Here is a 19825-nt window from a genome sequence, read left to right as displayed (position 1 = left end):
TGGAAGCCAAAGGATGTCATGGGGTAATACTCCATTTCCCCCAGTCCTGCCCCAGAATAGCAGTGAAACAGGTCCTAAATCTGGAGGGACAAAAAGGATGGCAATTTGGGGTAACCAGGAAAATCACTGCAACAATGAGAAAAGTGATGTGGTCATTAAGAACTAACAGTTTATGTGAAAAGGGGAAAAGATAAAAGGATTTAAGAAAAAAACATAAATGAAAACAGACTGTACAAGGCATTCTGAACCCATAAACTCCTTTTCTGATGGGAGCTGTTTGCACAAAACTAGTTAATTGCTTTCCAAATGGATTTGGTGGAAAATAACAGCCATGCTTTGAGCTGGTTTATAGTCATTCTGCACATCCTGGGCTTCACTTGTTTCTCAAATTCCTTTTTCCTTTTTCAATTTAGGAAATGGGTTTATGATCCAAGGTGGTTTTATAAACCTCATATATTAAACCAATTGGCTAAAAGGAGCAACATTTCAGGGCTTGAAGTCTGTAGAATGATATGCTTGGTGTCTGTTCTTGTACGTGCTGTCTTAATGTGGTTTGAGGCTTAGAAATTCAAGGTACAATGCAAGGAACAGAGAAGCACCACAAGGTAGGTGCTAGCAAAGAGAAAATGAAGCAAGCCATTTTTATGGAAAAGAAAATTATCAGAAGAAGAAGGAACAAGATGGAAACAGGTCAGGTCTTCTGGAATCCCTGGTAGAATCAGACACCCCCAAAACCAGAAAGGTCAAGCAAATTTTTATAGGGTTCTTATCTAAGTCAAACAAGACCAAGCATTGGGGGAAAGCAATGGGGAGCCTGTACTTAGTATGCAGATTAAGGTTCTGAGACTAATGCTGATTTATTGAGTCAAAGGAAGGGATGTGTGGAATGCCTAGAGAATTGACACCTAGTCGATAATCAAACTTCCCAAGAGACTTTCTGACATTACTCCAGGTCTTACTTTAGGGAATGACTCAGGGAATTCCAATTTCCTGGTTCTTTATGTGGTGGGGTAGGAAGGTTAGTGGGGTACTTACACTTATACAGAGAGTTCATAATATCATGTATCCCCATCGCTAGATGGAATTCTCTTTATCATACATTAACTATGAGTGCACCTGCCAGTTAAGTTGTGATCTATTTTGGGGGGGGGCTTCTTTTTTTTGGAGGGCAATTGGGGTTAAGTGACTTGCCCAAGGTCACAAGCTAGTTTTTGTGTTGTGTCTGAGGCTGGATTTGAACCCAGGTCCTCCTGACTCCAAGGCAGGTGCTCTAACCACTGTGCAACCTAGCCCCCCCCCCAACCCCCCTGTAAGTTGTGATCTAATGATGTGTTGAAGGTTCATCTAGTCATGCTTCAAAATAAAGTATATTAATACATCAGTGTCATTTCTCCCACCCCCAACTCCTGTATCCAAGGTCAACCTGCTGCCTGCAGAAATCTCTTTGCAGGCATATCTTAAATTACCCTGTTATTCCTGGATCTCTCTGGGCTTTGCTTCTGTTGTCTTCAGGAACCCACAGACCTATCAGCTGGCTACAAAACCTTACTATTTCATTCTTAGAAGTTTTGAAGCAGAGTGTTACAATTAAATGAAAATCAGGTTTCTGAGTGTTTTTTCCTAAAGGGATTGGATGGGATATAAGTTGGAAGTGAGAAAGAAACAAGCTGCAGGTTGTAGATGTACTTGCTTTTGATCATCTTAGAACCATAGAAAAATGCTCTGAATGCTTGGTAACCCTTCCAATCAAGTACCCCATGAATAGGAATTAATTTGATATTGATGGTAATAATAATGATCAGAAGGAATGTGTCTGCTAATTATGTGGATGTCATATGTGTGTCCCTGGGAGTTTTTAATTCAGGCTTAGCAGAATGCACCATTAAAAGAGAGTTCCATTTTTGTGCTCTTATACTGCCATGAAAATGTCAAACCAGAGTAGTTAGAAATGCTCAGGGGACATGGAAAGGCAATCGGATGTGTTAGGTTAATCATAGAACAATCTGCTCGGGTACAGTGATTGGAAATGTGATCAGTTTGACCAGGAATAGATATATAATGTTCATTGTTTGTTTTTGACCCCTTCAGATTAGGGGTTAGTAAAAGGTTTGCTGTTTCATTTGGGAGTTTTGTTGTTTTTTTACTCCAAGATTTAACTTTTTTGCCATTCTCAGAGAGGACAGAAGTAGTTTAGTATAGTAGATAGAGTTCTAGACCCAGGAAAACTTGAATTCAAATCCCTTCTTTGATATTTAATGTCAAATGTGCTTTGTAGCCACAGGTAAAATTACTTAACCTCTCTGAGGTTGTTTCCCCAATCTCTAAAATGGGAATAATGGGGGCGGCTAGGTGGCATAGTGAGTAGAGCACCAGCCCTGGAGTCAGGAGGACCTGAGTTCAAATTCAGCCTCAGACACTTAACTCTTGCTATCCATGTGACCTCGGGCAAGTCACTTAACCCCAATTGCCCTCAAAAAAAAAAGCAAAAAATAATAAAATGGGAATAATGCTAGCAACCTTGGTATCTACCTTACAGAGTGATTGTGGGGCATCCTACATTTCTTACATAGAGAAATTTATGAAACTTTTTGTGTAATAATTTATGTAACAACAATTTATATATTTTTGCAAATCTTAAAAAGCACCAAACTTCTCAGCTCCTTACTCAAAGATGGAACCTCACCTCTCTTGAATTACACGAACAAATTCCTAGGGAGATTTGGGGAGGAAGATGAAAAAGTTACAAGTCAGATATTTAATTTCACTCTTAGGCATCTGCAGGTGCCATAGCAGCACCTCTCCCACTGTACAAGGAAGAATTAGGGTGTAGACAAAGGAACTATAGCTTCCCTAGAAAGTACCACTGGAGTTAGGCTCCAAAAGTATTGTGTCTGTATGTGTCTCTGTCTTTGTCTCTGTCTTTCCTCCTCCTCTCTCTTCTTTCTAGTCCTCTTCCTCCTTCTTCTTCCTCTCTCCCTCCCTCCCTCTACTTCCTTCCTTCTTCAGAGTGTGTCAATTAAACTTCAAGTTTCCTTTCCTCACTAACACTCCTTTCAATTGTTGCCCTCCCCCTCACTTCCAATCCCACCCCAAATCTTACATATTTTGAAACTAAATAAAAAAGGACAGTATGTAAATGAAATAATATAGGTATCATTTTTTTAAGCTCCTTGGCAAAAAGTCACTTAATGAATTGATATTTGTTTCTTTATTCCTTCTCTTCCATTATATCAACCAACTGCAGAAGACAATTATTTGGAAGTATTAAGTTCGAAGAGTTCTCTACTCTTCGAAGTAGTTCTGATTAGCTAACAGAGCCAAGTAAAACCTACAACCCGACCCAGTGAAAACATCCTCTCCAGGATGTGCTCTAGCCTCAGCAGGAAGACTAATAAATAACTCATTGAGCTTTCTCCTTATCTGCTGTAACTGTGTTAAGAATGCATAAACTAACTTTAAACTGTTCTAAAATCCAAGTGCCCCAGGCAAGAGAAAGTCTGAAATGTCACATCTGACTTGGGTTTGTAGACTATAGGTTTGTTTTTTGTTTTGTTTTCTGAAGGCCAAAAGGAACCTTCGGACTTAGCAAACCTAGCCTCCTCTGACAATTTTCCCTTTCTTAGTTGTGCCTATTTGTCATCATGACCTCATTCTGAAGTTGGAGTTTCTTTTTCCTTCTTTCTGTCTGTCTGTCATTACCTTTCCTTCATTCTCTTTTTTCTTTCCAGATCTGTAATTTTATTGGCATAACAATCTTCTCTACCACTGCAGTTTGATACCTGCTCTATAATTTATAGTTTTAGAGAATGGTGCAGGGCACTGAGGGGGTAAGTGAATTGTCCAGGGTCACACAGCCTGTATGAGGCAAAAGGTCGACTCTCAATCTGCTATCAAAGCTGCTTCTCAGTGAGACCTTCTTGCTTTGGCTTTCTTAAAATCAAAAACAAATTTTAAAATGTGCAGTCCTTTCAAAAGAGAAGGTGAGACCAATGGGCCGCTCTAAGAATAACTTACATTGATGTAGAACTTGAAAGTTAGAAGAGTAGTACAGTGGGAATAACAAGGGCTTCGAATCCAAGGGACCAAGTATCTAATCAGATCTCTGATTTTGTACTCTCCGTGTAACTTGGGTGGCTGTCCCACAGCATCATTCTTCCCATCGGTAAAATGAGCTCTAAATATGTAATTCTGTAATTGATCAAACATCACAACAATCCAGGGGGGGCTCAAAAATCCTGCAGGTAAAACAGCTAAACCTGGAGTCTATGGAGAGGGAGAGAGAGAGGGAGAAAGAAAGGGAGAGAGGGAGAGAGAGAGGAGAGAGGAGAGAGAGAGAGAGAGAGAGAGAGAGAGAGAGAGAGAGAGAAGGAGGGAGAGGGAGAGAGAGAAGGAAAGAAGGAGGGAGAGGGAGACAGACAGAGAGAAGGGGAGAGGGAAAGACAGAGAGGGAGGGAGAGGAAGAAACAGACAGACAGACAGATTTGTTGTTGTTGTTCAGTCATTTCTGTCATCTCTGACTCTTCATGACCCCATTTGTGGGTTTTCTTGGCAAAGATACTGGGTTAGTTTTCCATTTACTTCTCTAGTTTACAGATAAGGAACTGAGCCAAACAGGGTAAGTGACTTCACCAGGGTCATACAGCTAATAAGTGTCTGAAGTCAGATTTGAACTCATAAAGATGAGTCTTCCTGATTCTAAGCTCTATCCACTGCACCACCTAGTTACCCAGATATAGATAAATTGTAGATGAGTATAATTGTTTGCACTGTGATCCTATGTATGTCTTATTTTATGCAATTAAAAACATTATTCTGAAAAAGGGGTCCATGGAGTTCACTATGAAGTCTAAGATATTCACACATTAAGAACTACCTACAGTTATCATTCTCCCAATTTCACAAATGAAGAAACTAAAGGTCAGAAAGGGTCAGTGATTTGCCCATTGTCATTCAGACAACTATGAGAGGCAGGATATGGATCCAGGTTCTAGGTTCAATGCTCTATCTACCACACTAATCCTGTACCTGAAGAGAAGAGGTATGGACTCAAGAGTGCATACACAGGCAAAATGAAGTGCCATGGTTACCTCTAGGGATGATCAACTTGTTAAACACAATAGCCATTTCACAATAGCATTGTCATGGGGATTATTGATGGAGAAAGTTTACAAATAAGGACAAGCATAAATAAATTACAAATTTGTAAGAGGAGGACCATCTGAGCTCAGGAAAAGGTCAGAGATCAAAGTCTTCCTGTGGACAAAACTATTATGGACAAAAGACAAAGTCTTCCTGTGACAATCCAATGTTGTCTTGGGGACTTTTTTTGTTAGTAAGATGAGCATTTTTTTTAAATATTTTAATTCTGCAATCATTATAGGAGTTGGCATCAAAGCCAGGAAAATCTGGCTTCAAGTGCTGTCTATAAGGCTGTGTGACCCTGGGCAAGTCACTTAACCCATTAGTTCACTTTAAGAAAATTATTAAATGACATTTTGTAATTATGGTGCCCATCTACTTTGGATAAAGTAATTTTGTAAATTCTGGGAGTTCCTTGTACCAATGAGATCCCTTGACAGTCTCTACCACCTCTCAAAAACTTAGCAAAATTTAGGTTCAGCTGTGAGCCTACAGCCTAAAAGTCCATGAAACAGCATATTAGGCTAAGAAAGAACAAATTAGTACATGCTGTTGCTATGTTAACCTTTATTTACAACTTAATTTATTTTTTCATGGAGTGCTATCCTCATTAGAGGCTCACCAACAATATACCTTGCATCTGGCAAAATGACAGACTGGGCTTTTGTTTACACTCTGTTTTAGAGTTTTAAACCTTTTTGATTCCTTAAGAATTCCTGTTAATGAAGAAAGCCAAATAAACATAGCTCTCCTGTTTGGTGGCCACTAATTCAGTGTTACTCTGTTATAAACACTATAGAGTGGAGTTGTTCCTGAGTCCTTGAAGGCAATGCCAGGGCAATCCAAGCTCTGGCAAGTACTACCAATCTGGGAAAGGCTTCAGGTAAAATCCTCTTTTTAGATCAAACATCTATTTGAGGACCAATCTGGTTAAGTTTGGAAAAGATGATTGGTAAGTGGACCATAGGACAATGAATGTTTTGGTCACAGCTAGTCTTTTTTTTTTGGTGAGGCATCAGGGTTAAGTGACATGCCCAGGGTCACACAGCTAGTGTCAAACAAGTGTCTGAGGTCGAATTCAAACTCAGGTCCTCCTGACTTCAGGGCCAGTCCTCTATTCACGGTGCCACCTAGCTGCCCCTGATAGCTAATCTTGAAGATCATTTAAGCTATTACAGCTTAAAACTGCATTAAGATTTTTGGGATACCTCATAAAAAGGGTGTCATCTGCATAAGATCAGTACCAACAAAATTACAGGTGCTAGAGGTATTAAAGTTAGATTTAGAGCAGAAGTATTAACATATTGAAGAGCATCAGTCAGTTGATGGACTTTTGCCATATGAAGGAGAACAACACAGAACATGTCTTATGTGAAAACATTCATTACAGATAGTTGCCCCCTTGAGATCAGAGGATTTTAGGACTGGGAGGGACCTTCAAAGTCATCTAATCCAATACTTTCATTATATAAATGAGGAAACTGAGGCCCTGAAAGGCTTGCACAAGGTCATAGAGTTATTAAGGGGCAGAGACAAAATTCAAATTGGTCTACTGTCTCCAAAATCTATACTCTTGAAGGCAGCTTGGTGGTGCAGTGGGTAAGAAGCTGGGCCTGGACAATGCAGATCAGTATTTGTTCTGCAATTTATAATCTTAGGGAGTTACCTACTGGTACAAAGAGGTTAAGTGACTTCCCTGGGGTCACACAGCCAGTATATATCAGAGATGAGATTTGAACCCTGTCTTTCTGACTCTAAGATTAGTTCTCTATTCACTACTCCACGATCTGGAACAGATTACTAGGTTGCATAAAGTGTCCAGAAAAAATAGATAGCCAAAGAAAATCGATTTGGTGGTAACTGAGGCATCTGGTGAATAATGGCAAAGAAAGTGCTGCATATCTGTCTTTCTGCCTTGCTCCTTTTCCTGATTACAGCCTCACACTGCCATCACATACTTGTTTAAGACTCATTGAGTGTTCATAATGTTCCAGGCACCATTAGAACAGAAGTATAAAGATGCAACCCTTCCTTGACTCTCCCACAGTGTCTCAGAGAATGCAGAGACCCATTCTCAGGAAGAATGAGCATGGGAGCACCTTGTCTCCCACCAATGCTCAGATTAGAAAAGTAGCATCTTCCTGTTGTGTTCATCTGAGATTCTAAAGGTGAAGCCAAATACATTTCCATGCATATTTATACATTGATCATGCAAGAAAGGCTTTAACTTATGCATTTTTAATCAGCTAGTAGTAAGGCAAATAAATTATAAAAAGCATAAAACCCAAGGGCAAAGAAAATAATTTTCAACTTTTTTTTATTAGGGAATATGGATTCTTGAAGAAGGATCCAAAAGCCTATATGATGTTATTAAAACTGAAACATTCACTGTAGGATTGCTGCCATTGGTAGATATGTGACTAATCCAGCTTCCTCTCCCATGATTCCATCACACTAGAGGGGGCTGTTGCCTTGAACTTTCCTCCATTAGCATTTGCTGTCATGGAGGGTGGTGGAATGGGAGAGGGAGGGGCATAGATCTGATGTTACTTGTATTTTATTAAGGGCCTAAAATGTATTTAGGATTCACATGGTGTAAAAACACCTCCCATGAAAAAATCACATTTTTCTTTGGAAGCCTCTTTGGACTTTGTGGTCAAAGAGATATTAAGTGTAGCTTAAAATGTTTTTCTCCTTATTAGAGCCAAGGAAGACCAGAGAATTTAGGTTAAGCCATCTGACTAGGCCCTAGATCAGAAACATTTACATTTTTCATTTGGAAATGTTAAATTTGATTTGTCTTTATTCTATCCTTCTGTTCCCAGATCTATTGAATTTTATTATCTCTTGTGCTTTGAAGACAGAGCAGAATCTTTTCTTAATGGATTTGTTGGCGGTGTGCATCAATATTAGTAGGTGAAGAATGATAAAAGGGTATCTGAATTTTGGTGCAAAGACCACAACTACTAGAGATTTCTCGATATAGGACGGCCACCGAATTCGTATGTCATTGCAGATTAGGGCTGACCAGGCCTCTGACAGCTTAGTTTGAGATGGGAATGAAACTAGACAGTAATAGTGAATTTAACAATGAATGAAAGGAGATTTGCTTAGCCATAACAATCAGAAGGATATTCAACAAGATGCTCAGCAGAGGAACCTTGATGACTCAGTTGAGCACAGTTCCCCTGACTCAAATGTTGCCCATAGTGGTCCACTATTCAAGCATCAGAGAGGTCATGGCTTTTTGTATTCAGGTCACCCAAAAGCAGTATCAGTGATCTAAGCCTTTAGTTCCCTGAGTCAAATAGCCTTTGAGGATGAATGATTTCAATACTTTTAAGGAAAAGAACTAGTCCACTCTCAGGGTAGTTATTTCTCCCACTACTCAGATGTATAATTGCAGATATGTGATAGAGCTGTATAGAATGAGAAATTGACCCCTAGAGGATTTTTAAAGCAAGTTTCTTTTTATCTTTATCACCTCTGTCACCCAGCAGGGCTTACTCAATGAATCACAGAATTTAAGAACTTGGAAGGTACCCCAGCAGTGATCTGGTTCATCCCATTCATGAAAAAAATCCTCATCAGAAAGGTCCTATAGGTTTTATTATTCCTGTTTTACAGATAAGGAGACTGAAGTTCTGAGAAATGGTGTTAATATGCGCAGGAGGTGGGATTTAATACAGTAGCTTAGATCCAGGGAAGGAAATGACCTTAGAGATTACTTTGTCCAGCCCCCCTCATTTTACAGATGAGAAGACTGAGGATAAAAGAGATTAGTGACTTGCCTAAGGACACATAGACAGGTAGCAGCAAAGCCAAGATTTGAGCCCTTCACTCTGGGTTTACTCCATTCCACTATACTGACTCCTGAACCAAGATTTCCTGTCTTCCAGGCTAAGACTCTAATCACTCCTCAGCCATTCTTTCTTTTCCTCAAATCCAACACACCTTCTTCCATTACCATGACTTTGCACAGGAAAGTCCTATGCCTGGAATGTGTTCCCTCCTCCCCGCTATCTCTTAGAATCTCTAGGTTCTTTCAAGACTTAGCATAAATGTTTTTTATAGGCCCTTTCTGATTCCTCTGCTCCTAATGCCATCCTTCCAAAAATTTTATATGTATGTATTTCATACAGATTATTTCATATGTGTGTATTTATTTCATACGTACATGTCTCCCTGGAAAGAATGTAATCTCATTGAGGTAAGGCACTATTGTGCTTTTTTCTTTATATTTTCAGTGGCTGCAAAAAAAAACATATATATATATATATATATATATGATTAATTATTAGAAATAGTAAAGAAGTCCTCATTCAGAAATTAACCATTTTAGTAGTCAATCTTGGTTCTGTACTACAAAATAAAGGACAGAAACAGTGATGGGGTGGGGAGGGGAAGTTCCCTTTATGAGTGATAGAATAGGTCCTGAGGTTTTCCCCCACTGGCTTCCACCTTTCGTGCCTCCTACTACCCTGGAGAGGGTGGCATGGTTCATTCACTCTGCCCTGTGCTTGCTTCCACAGGGCTGTTGTACGTTGGCTTCAGCGCCTGCATGTTTGGCCTATACAGCTTCATGCCAGTAGTCATAAAGAAAACCAGTGCGACATCCGTCAACCTCAACCTCCTCACTGCAGACCTGTACAGCCTGTTCTGTGGATTGTTCCTCTTCCACTACAAGGTGAGTGGAGCTAGGAACTTTGGGAAGAAGCACTCTGTTGGACAAATTGCTAGTTGATCATGGAATTTGCCTATCACTTCAGCGAAGGATCGCCATAGGTGTGTTGATGTTTCCTAGGACTTTTGTCCCAAAGCCTATGTACCACTGCTTTTTTAGATGCTATGAGCAGCAGGTACAAGGATATCAGCAAAGCTCTTGTCTAGATTTTTGGATGTATTGTGATCTACACCCCCCCCCAATTTGGGGGCATATTAGTTGCCGGAGTGACTTGTATGAGGAGGCAAGAGTGTAATCTTCCCTCCCTCTCTCAAATCACTTTGATACATCCATGGCTCCCGATTTCATCATGGTGATATGCCTTCCACTGCTACATATAGTGTAACCCTATTTACCTTTTCATCCTATGCAATTCCTTTTTGTGTTTTCCCACTATCGTCCACAGGGGGGCCACCCAGACACAGGTTCCCTGGAGGGGACCTTCTTTTCATTGTTTTAGTATTCCAGTTTAGCATCTCAGATTTCATAGGACCAAAGGATCTAGAGTTAGAAAGCACCTTAGAGATAAGAGGAGACCTATGAGACCCCAGTGTGTACCCGTCATTTTTATAGGTGATATAACTGAGGACCAGAGTGGTTAAGGGATTTTTGCAGGTTCATGCTGAAGGTAAGATGGACACCCAAAGTGTTCCTAATTCTAAGAACAGTCAGGGCTCCTTCTGGTATCCTACAGTGCCTTAAATCTCAGTGCCCCAAAGGGGTATTCTCCTCTGGCCTTAGTCTGTGGGTCAGCACCATATTGTCAACTTGAGAGTGGATGAAGAAGGGTTAAAAAAAAAATACTAAGACCTAAGTCAGCGTGGAATAGTAGAAAGATCACTGGTTTGGAAGTTAGAGATTCAAATGCCACTTCTGATGCTTGCTACCTCCATGGCTGTGGGCAAGGCAACTTCCCTGGAACACCATACGAATCGATCATTCCCTGCTGAGGGGACCCAGGCTGTCAAAAATCCATAACTGCTACTGTCTTCTTAAGTAGCTAGAAGAAGAGATGTGGCATCACTGGGATGCCAAGAATTCAATATTACAGGTCTGCCAGGGAAGAACTTATTTCATATGCTAGACAGAGCACTGCTAGGTATGGGCTTGAACATCTAAGCAGGCATGGTCCATTAATGCGGCCTTGTTAGCATCCCTCAAAAAGTAATACTGTCCTCATAGCTTCATTTCCTAAAGTCTTCTAGACACATTGAAGACAGGTGCAAGGGGTATTTTTGTGTGTTTCTGAGATAATCATTTCATATTGACCTCTGATCATTTTTTCCCAGTATATGCCAGGGAAATTGATTTTAAGCATATCATATACTGTGCTTGCTAATAGTATTTTGTTGAAAATGTACTCCTGATTTGGAACGTGACCCCCAAATGACTAGTCAGTCAGGAAGAATTTATTAAAAACCTGCTCTGAGTCAGGCACCGTACTAAGTCCTGAGAATAGAAACACAAACAATATAGTACTTGACATCAAGTAGCTCACAATTTAAAAGGAAAAACAATGAATGGAGTGGCTAGGTGGTGCAGTGAATAGAACACCAGCCCTGGAATCAGGAGGACCTGAGTTCAAATTTGGCCTCAGACACTTAACACAAAAACTAGCCATGTGACAAGTCACTTAACCCCAATAGCCCTCCAAAAAAGCAAAAAAAAAAAAAAAAGGGGGGGAAGACAACATGCAAATCACTGTGTACAGATAAAATATATACAGGACAAATGGGAAATAAATGTCAGAAGGAAGGCACTATAATTAAGAGGGATTGGGAAAAAATTCCTACAGAAAGTGGGACTTTAGCTGAGACTAGATAGAAACCAGTAGACTTCCAGAGGAGGGAGGGTATTCCAGGCATGGGAGATAGGGGGAAAAGAAGGCCATAGAGTGGAATATCATATTCTTGGAAGAACATGGGGGCCAATGTCCCTGCATTAAAGAGCATGTGGAGGATAATAAGGTGTAAAAAACCTGGAAAGGTATTTGTGGGGACAGGCAGAGTGAGTTAGAAGAGCTTTGACCACCAAAGAAAGGATTTTAAATCTGATACTGGAGGTGATAGGGAGCCACTGGAGTTTATTGAGTATGTGAATAACATGGTCAGACTGGTGATTTAGGCAGGACACACAGGTGGCTAAATGGGGGATGGAATGGGAAGGCTGGCCCACCAGCAGGCTGTTGCAATAGTTCAGACATAAGGTGTTGATAGCATGCACTATGGTGATGGCAGTATCAGAGGAGAAGAAGGGGGCAGGCATATTCAAGAGATGTTGGAATTGATAGGCCCCAGCTACCAATTGGATATGGAGAGTGAGAGAGAGGAGGCAAGAAGGACACCTAGATGGTGAGCCTGAAGGACTGGGAAAATTCTGGCAGGGGTTGGGGAGAAGAGAAAGATTGTGAACCAAGTATGGAACTCACTGAGGAAGCAAAAAGAATGTCCTGAACTTCGGTAGACAGCAGCAGGATTGAAGGAACCAATGAGTTCAAGGGCTGCACCAGAGTATGATATATGTAAAGTGTTATTAATATTACTGTTAACCAAAAATTGAACAAGAATGCCATCCTTTGAAACCAAAGGATCTAGATTCAAATCCTGAAACTGTATGACCATCAACAAGCCACTTAATTTCTATGCATCTCAGTTTTCTCATCTGTAAAATGAGAGGATTGCCTAGCTCATTTCTAAGGACTTTTCCAACTCTTAATGTGTGACCTTGTGACAAGTACACAAGACTAAGGGAGAACCCTTAGCATCTTAGAGTTGGGAGGGACCTTAAAGATCATCTAAAAGAGACAGCTGGTAGCACAGGGGACAATGTACTAAACCTAGAGTTCAGAAGACCTGAGTTCAAATTTGACCTTGGATGTTTACTAATTGAGTGATGCTGGACAAGTCAATTAGCCTCTCTCTGCCTCTGTTTCCTCATTTGTAAAAAGAGGATGATAATAGCACCTGCCTGAAAGGGTTATTGTGAGAATTAAAAGAGATGTTTGTAAAGTTCTCTGTGAGGGGCGGCTTAGGTGGCGCAGTGAATAGAGCACTGGGACTGGAGTCAGGAGGACCTCAGTTCAAATCCAGCCTCAGACACTTAACACTTACTAGCCATGTGACCTTGGGCAAGTCACTTAACCCTACTTGTCCTGCCTTCTACCCTGCTAAAAAAAAAAAAAAAAAGAAAGAAAAAAAAAGTTCTCTTCAAATCTTAGATCTCTACATAAATGTGCACTGTTCTTATTGTTACAAAGTCCAGCCCCTCATCTTTTCTGAGTAAACTACATTCACAGTCCTCACAGCATGCAATTATCAAAAGGATTCTGGATTTCAATTTTAAAAGTCCTGACTTTGAATCATGGCCCCGACACTTAATATTCTTGTAAACTTTTTCAATCATTTTTTCAGTTGTATCTGACTCCTTACAACCCCATTTGGGGTTTTCTTGGATACTGGAGTGGTTTGCCATTTTTCTTTTCCCAGCTCATTTTTCAGATGAGGCAAACAGGGCTAAGTGACTTGCCAAGGGTCACATAGCTAAGACTGAGGCTAGATTTGAATATGGGAAAGTGAGTCTTCCAGACTCCAAGCCCAGCGCTCTATCTGCACCTTAGTGTCCTCATCTGTAAAAATCCGGAGGGTTAGGGGCAGCTAGGTGGTGTGGCCCTGGAGTCAGGAGGACCTGAGTTCAAATCTGACCTCAGACACTACACATACACACACACACACACACACACACACACACACACACACACCTAGCCGTATGACCTTGGGCAAGTCACTTAACCCCAATTGCCTTACCTTCCCCCCTCCAAAAAAAAGCAAAAAACAAACAAAAAATTCAGGAGGGTTAGTTAGACTCTATGACATCAAGGTTTTTCCAGCTGTCTATGATTACTTAGCATTTGATTGGTAAACTGTCTTGTTTTGTTCTCTGCACATTTTCTATAGAGGCTGCTAGGTGATTGTAGACAGAACAGGGAAAATACAAGCTCAAATGTGACCTCAGACACTTCCTAGCTGTGTGACCTTGAGTAAGTCCCTTAACCTCTATCTACCTCAGTTTTCCCAACAGCAAAATAGAGATCATATAGTAACACCTATCTCCCAAGGTTGTTGTGAGGATCAAATGATAATATTTGATGAGTGCTTAGCACATAATAGGAGCTCAATAAATGCTTCTTTCCTTCTTTCTATATATTGATCTTATCTAACTCTGATAAAAACAAGTTAAAGTCCTGTTCAGTTTTCTATTTTTATGTTTTATTTTTTAGCTAGAAAGGGGCTGAGAGGCCATCTAGTACAATTCCTTTATTTTACAGATGAGGAAACTGAATCCATTCATGGTTAAGTGACTTGCCAGAGGTTATCCAAAGAGTACATGGCACAGTTAGGGTTTGAACCTCAGTCTTCTCATTCCAAATCCTACATAATTTCTACTGTGCACACTGCCCCTCAAGTCAAAGACGAGGGAAGTCTTGTTCTAAGCCATGTCGTAGAAGAGGAAAGACATAAAACAATGAGCTGCCAGTAAATGGCATAAAACTTTCCTGCTGGAGTAATGGTTTTATTAGGGGTAAAGCTTCCCTAACAGTATTCTACTTTGGCCTAACTATAGCAGTGGTTCTCAAATTTTCTGCTCTCCCCACAACACTCTTAAATCTGTATGACTTATGTAAATTATGTCTTGATTATTATGAGTTTATTATGAAATTTTACTATTATTATTAAAATAATTTTGATCTTGGGAGCCTCCCCCAAAAAAAGGGGTCTTTGGGACCCCCAGGAATCCACAGATCATTATGTTGAGAACCACAGCACTGTAGTATTTGCCCTGCAATATTTATATGCTGCCAACAGGTGGTAGGAGAGAATCACAGTCACCCAGTCCTCATCCAAAAGCATCCTAGACAGAAATCAATACATTTACCCATTCGTTTTTTTATAATGGATTTGTAATTAACAAAAATTACTTAAAATCAATTGGCAAACAGTACAACTTATGGAATTTGCCAATTTAGATAGAGTAGCAAAAGTTATGCAGTGCTAGAGCTAAGAATCTTTTGGTGTGTGCTGTTTTTACATTTAAAGGCATTTACATGTTACCTGAGGTTTCTCTGAACACTCTTGTAATGAAGTAAAGCAAGTAAGAAAAACTGATATGGTGCCCTTATCTGGAAAGTACACGCAACATTCTCAATCTGTAGGAATGCCCCCTACAAATACAAATACACACAGAACTTCTCTTATTTTGTGGGGTTTTTTTTTTAGTTAATAGGAATCTATGTTCTCTCCCTCCCATGCCTACCCCACTGAAAAAAAAAGAGAAAAACAAAACAAATTTTTTGCAACAAATATAATCAATAATGTATCCAAAATATATATCTGTAATATAATAAATATGTAATAAATTTTATATAAACATATAAAAAGCCATATAAATACATTGCCTCTCTCTCAAGAGGTAGATGGTATGTTTTATCACTGATCCTTTTAATCATAGGTGCACTATATATTGACCTTAAGTTTCACAGCTTTCCAAGTTGTTTATCTAATGTTGCTATTTTACAAATTATTCTCCTGGTTTTGCTTACTTCACTCTGTATCAATTAAATTAAGTCTTTCTATATCTATTTCCTCATTTCTTACATCACTAATAGTTTTCCATCACCTTCATATTTTACAACTTAGTCAGCCATTCCTCACTTGATGGGCATTCTTACAGTTTTTTTGCTACCACAAACCAAAAACTGCTATAAATATTTTTTACATATGGTACCTTTTATTTCTTTGGTCTCTTTTGAGTGTAGGCCCTTATCCTCTGAGACTTCAATATTCACAATGAGGTCCCCTCAAACACCCTGATCTTACAGTTTTCTTGAATTCTATCCTTTCTTCCTCAGCTACACACAAGGATTATCACAACTTTGGCCTCACCTTCATATCAGACTTTTCTGCTACCATGATTTTCAATTCTGAATTTCTCCTCTCTCAAAACAATCTTCTATCCTTTCTATCCAATGAGATACTAATTACGTGCTTAGCACATAAGAAGTACTATATATGTCTTTCTCCCTCCCTCCAAAGCCTATTCATAGCAATATTCTTCAAATGCAATTTATTATCATCTGCTGCCATACTGGACATCTCCACCTGAATATCCCAAATGCAATACATATAAATGGAACTCATCTTCCCTGCCCCCTAGGAAATCTCCCCCTTGTACAAACTCCCTTATTTCAGTGAGGGTATCAGCATCCTTTCAGTCACTCAGATTTACAATCTCAGAATCATCTTGGAGCCTTCCCTTGTCCATACCCAACCAGTTGCCAAGTCTTGTTAACACTACCTCCACATAGTCTACTTTTTTTGCCCTTCTCTTTACTTATACAACTATACCATGGTTCAGTCCCTCATCATCTCATCTAAACTATTTTAATAGCCTAATTGTTCCCCTTACTTCCTCTCCAAGTCTCTCTCTTCTCTGATCCATCCAAAACAGTTGTCAAGATAATCTTCCTACACTAGAAGTCTGACCATGTCATTCCCTTGCTCAAACAATTCCAATGGCACATTATTGCCTCTAGGATAAAATAAAAGTCCTTTAAAAGGGCATTAAAGGCGCTTCTCATTCTGGCTCCCACCTATCTTTCTAGACTTATTTTATATTACTCCCCTTTGTTCACTCTACAATCCAAGCAAAATGGCCTGCCCACTGTTATCCAGAATCATCAAGCCATCCTCTACCTCCATGCATTCACACAAGCCACCTGCTATTCATAGCATATATTCCTTCCTCATCTTTACTTTTCAGAATTGTTCTCTTCTTTCAAAGCTCAGTTCAGGTGCCACTTTCATGGCAAAGCCTTCTCTTGCCTGTAGCTGTTAGTACTATTTCCTTCTTCAAATATTCTTGGAGTTCAGATGTCTCCTTTGCCCCCTTCATTCCCTACTTTGTATTGTAGGAAACCTACAATGCCTGTGTACCTGTTGTAAAAGAATTCAAGTTCTTTGAAAGCAAGGTCTGTATCCCTTTTTATCTTTGTACCTACTACAATGACTTGTACATAAAAGAAACTTAATATGTTGAAGCGTTTGGAATTGAATTAACTAGATACAGATGCTCATGTAACATTGCTCAATGAAACAGCATCGCCCTGGGTCTGGAGTACAAACATATGGGTTGGAATTCTGACTCCACTAGTTATTATTTCCATGACCTTTGACAAGTCATTTGAATCTCTCTAAATCCTATAAGCAACTTGCTAATGTTAACATTAGAAAATGCTCCCTGGGAACCTGAATCTACCTACACATGTAATTCTGGCTTATCCTTCAGTTCAGCTCATTCTAGGTTAAACTGATTACAACTTCTTACCCTCCTAGCAGCTTCTCATTTTTAATACTGATCTGTAGTTTTTCCTTCTAAGTCAGCATAGGAGAGACGAGGCCCTTTTTCAAAGCATCCATGCTTTTGAAATCATTTTCTGCAGTAAACATCTGACTATTCCTCAAGTAAGAAGAGATTTACTTTATTCTTTCTCACAGCCACCAGGGTCTATTCTAGCTACCATCACTTTTTCTGCAACTATATGATATTGTATTTTCAACACAGCTTTTAACTTATTGAATGTTTATGCTAATTGGTTTTTCTGATAAATATGAAAAGTTTAAGGTGTTCATTTTCTGGCAGTGTCTTAGAGTCAAAAAATTTCCCCCATTATGGAAACATACAAAAAAAATCAGGAGATGTACTTGTAGTTTTTTTTTAATCCATGATTGTCTCTCGTTCCAAAAATAGGCTTCTTAAAGGACATCTGTTTTTCTGTCGTTTCTCACTTAGTTTAGCTTAACCATCACTGACAATGACACTCTGTTCTGTCACTCATTCATTAATTTGTTTCCTTGGAGCCAACTGTCCCTCCAATATTACAGAAGTGCACTTTGAGAGGTGAAGGCCACTATTGCAGAGATAAAGTTTCCTTAGCCTAAATTAAATGATTAAATGAAGTTATCTTGCCTACGATTGATTATTCATTTTGTGTTGTTTCCCACTTGTGAAAAATCCATACTATCCCCAGCCCAATGGGGCCAGCCCTGTTCCTGTGACTTTTCAACACACTGACCAGTCACTCAAATTTCCCATCCCTGGGAACTGAATGGCCTAGTTCTAAATTACAATCATCTGAAAGGTATAGTGCTCCTTAAAGACTATCATTTTATGAGACTTTCAAGAAACAGTTAGATTTTTTTTTCTTATGCTACAACTTTTATCACCTGGCAGTGATATTGAACTCAGAGCAGTAAATCTATAAGAAATCCATGGAAAGAACAGGAAATGAGCTTTACTGGGCTTTAGAGACTCCAAAATCAAATGTAGAGAGATTTACATTGAAGCTTTTTTTTATTTTATATGTCAGCTTCTAGCCAAGAAGCTCGGCAATTACTATAGACAAGCTCATCAAAACAACATGGGCTAGAGAATGCACATAGATCACTTGAAGAATCCTTGTTTTCTGTCTGTACAGTCCCACAGTACAGGTTTATATAGACACTGTGCTTATTTAATGTAATGTAAACAGAGTTATCTCAAAAATGCTTCCTTGTAGCCTGACAACTATGTTAACAGAGCAGGTCCTACCTACCAAGACAACAAAGTCTCTTCCCAGGACTATCCCACCTAAGTGTTGGCTGGTCAGCAAAAGGTTGGCCATCAAGTGATGAATTGTATGGCCATAGCAATTCATGAAAATATCTGAGCCAGAGAAGGTCTAGGTTTTGTGTAGGTTAAAGGAAAACTCTTATCATTGAAATCACAAGTGTTGTCAAGGTCACCTCTACAGTATGGATCTTATGAGACAAGAATGAATTAGGGAAACAGTATAGTACCTTCATGAGAGAAATTGATGTGGCATCAGAAGACCTAGGTTTGAATCCCAGCCATACCATTTAACTGCATGACACCCAGGGCAAATCACTTAATCTCCATGGAAATCTGTCTTTATCTGTTAAAAAAAAAAAATTGGGACGAGAGTGAGAAATGGATGGCCTATAAAGTCCCTCCTAGCTCTAAATCGTTTAATTTAGTTGAGGGAACAACTTCAGGCCTTTGATGCTGAAAAGAATTAAATCCCTATATACCTTATGCTATGTATATCTTAACAATTTTTTTTTTATTTCTATTGCTCCCAAAACAAAAGAAATTCCTTTTCTACTTTCCCATCGGTGACAGTGTATATACATACTCTAGTGTTAGGGAGATATTTAAATTTTGAATCAGACCTATGATTTCATTGGCCTAGATACGGGTTGTTGTTTGTCCTTCCTGCTCAAAAAGAACCAAAATGACATCATGATGGCCCATCAGTGTACAGTGTGTCTAGCTGGGGCTGATCACACCGATGGAAGCTCAGTAGGTTCTACTACAGGTCAGACACAAATAGTCCATATGACTATGGGTACAAAAGTAAGGCAGATAGATGACACACAGGGACACTGACTCTGAAGTCAGGAGTACCTGAGTTCAAATCCAGCCTCAGACACTTGACACACTGTCTGACCTTGGGCAAGTCACTTAACCTCAAATGCCTCCCCCCAAAAAAGATAGATAACACACAGGAAGAACAAGCACATATTAAGGGCCCACTATGTGCCAGACACTGTATACTAAGAACACAAATACGAGGAAAATAGTCCCTTTCTTGAAGGAGTTTCCATTGTAATGAAAGAAGAAAACAAAGAGGAGCTTGAAAAGAAGGTGGGCAAAAAGGAAGAATGAATAGGGAAATCCTTATGAATAAACTATAATAGAAAGTTGGGTAGTGAAGGTCATATTGGAGAGTGTTATTTGAGAGCACTTAGAAGTTAAGTAACTTACTCAGAGACACACAGACGGTATATGTGTATGAGAGTCAGTGACCCAGGTTGTCATGGTTCCAAGTCTAGCCCTCTATACTCTACT

General features: G+C 39.5%; 1 protein-coding gene across 3 annotated transcripts in view; it reads left to right on the top strand.

The window, feature by feature from the left end:
• Positions 1–19825, top strand: part of SLC35F1 (solute carrier family 35 member F1) — a 567357-nt gene that overhangs the window by 508228 nt on the left and 39304 nt on the right. For all 3 annotated transcript variants that reach the window (XM_069076972.1, XM_069076975.1, XM_069076973.1), the window contains exon 7: positions 9672–9826. In XM_069076972.1, the coding sequence (XP_068933073.1) occupies positions 9672–9826 (155 nt within the window). The remainder of the gene's footprint in view (positions 1–9671; positions 9827–19825) is intronic.

Source organism: Petaurus breviceps, unplaced genomic scaffold, assembly GCF_028583685.1.
Source record: "Petaurus breviceps papuanus isolate PSGF00001 unplaced genomic scaffold, PetGlider_PUasm1.0 90977, whole genome shotgun sequence".
NCBI classification, from domain to species: Eukaryota; Metazoa; Chordata; class Mammalia; order Diprotodontia; family Petauridae; genus Petaurus; species Petaurus breviceps.
The sequence above is the reverse complement of the archived record's forward strand: the minus strand, read 5'-3'. Positions and strand labels throughout refer to the sequence as shown.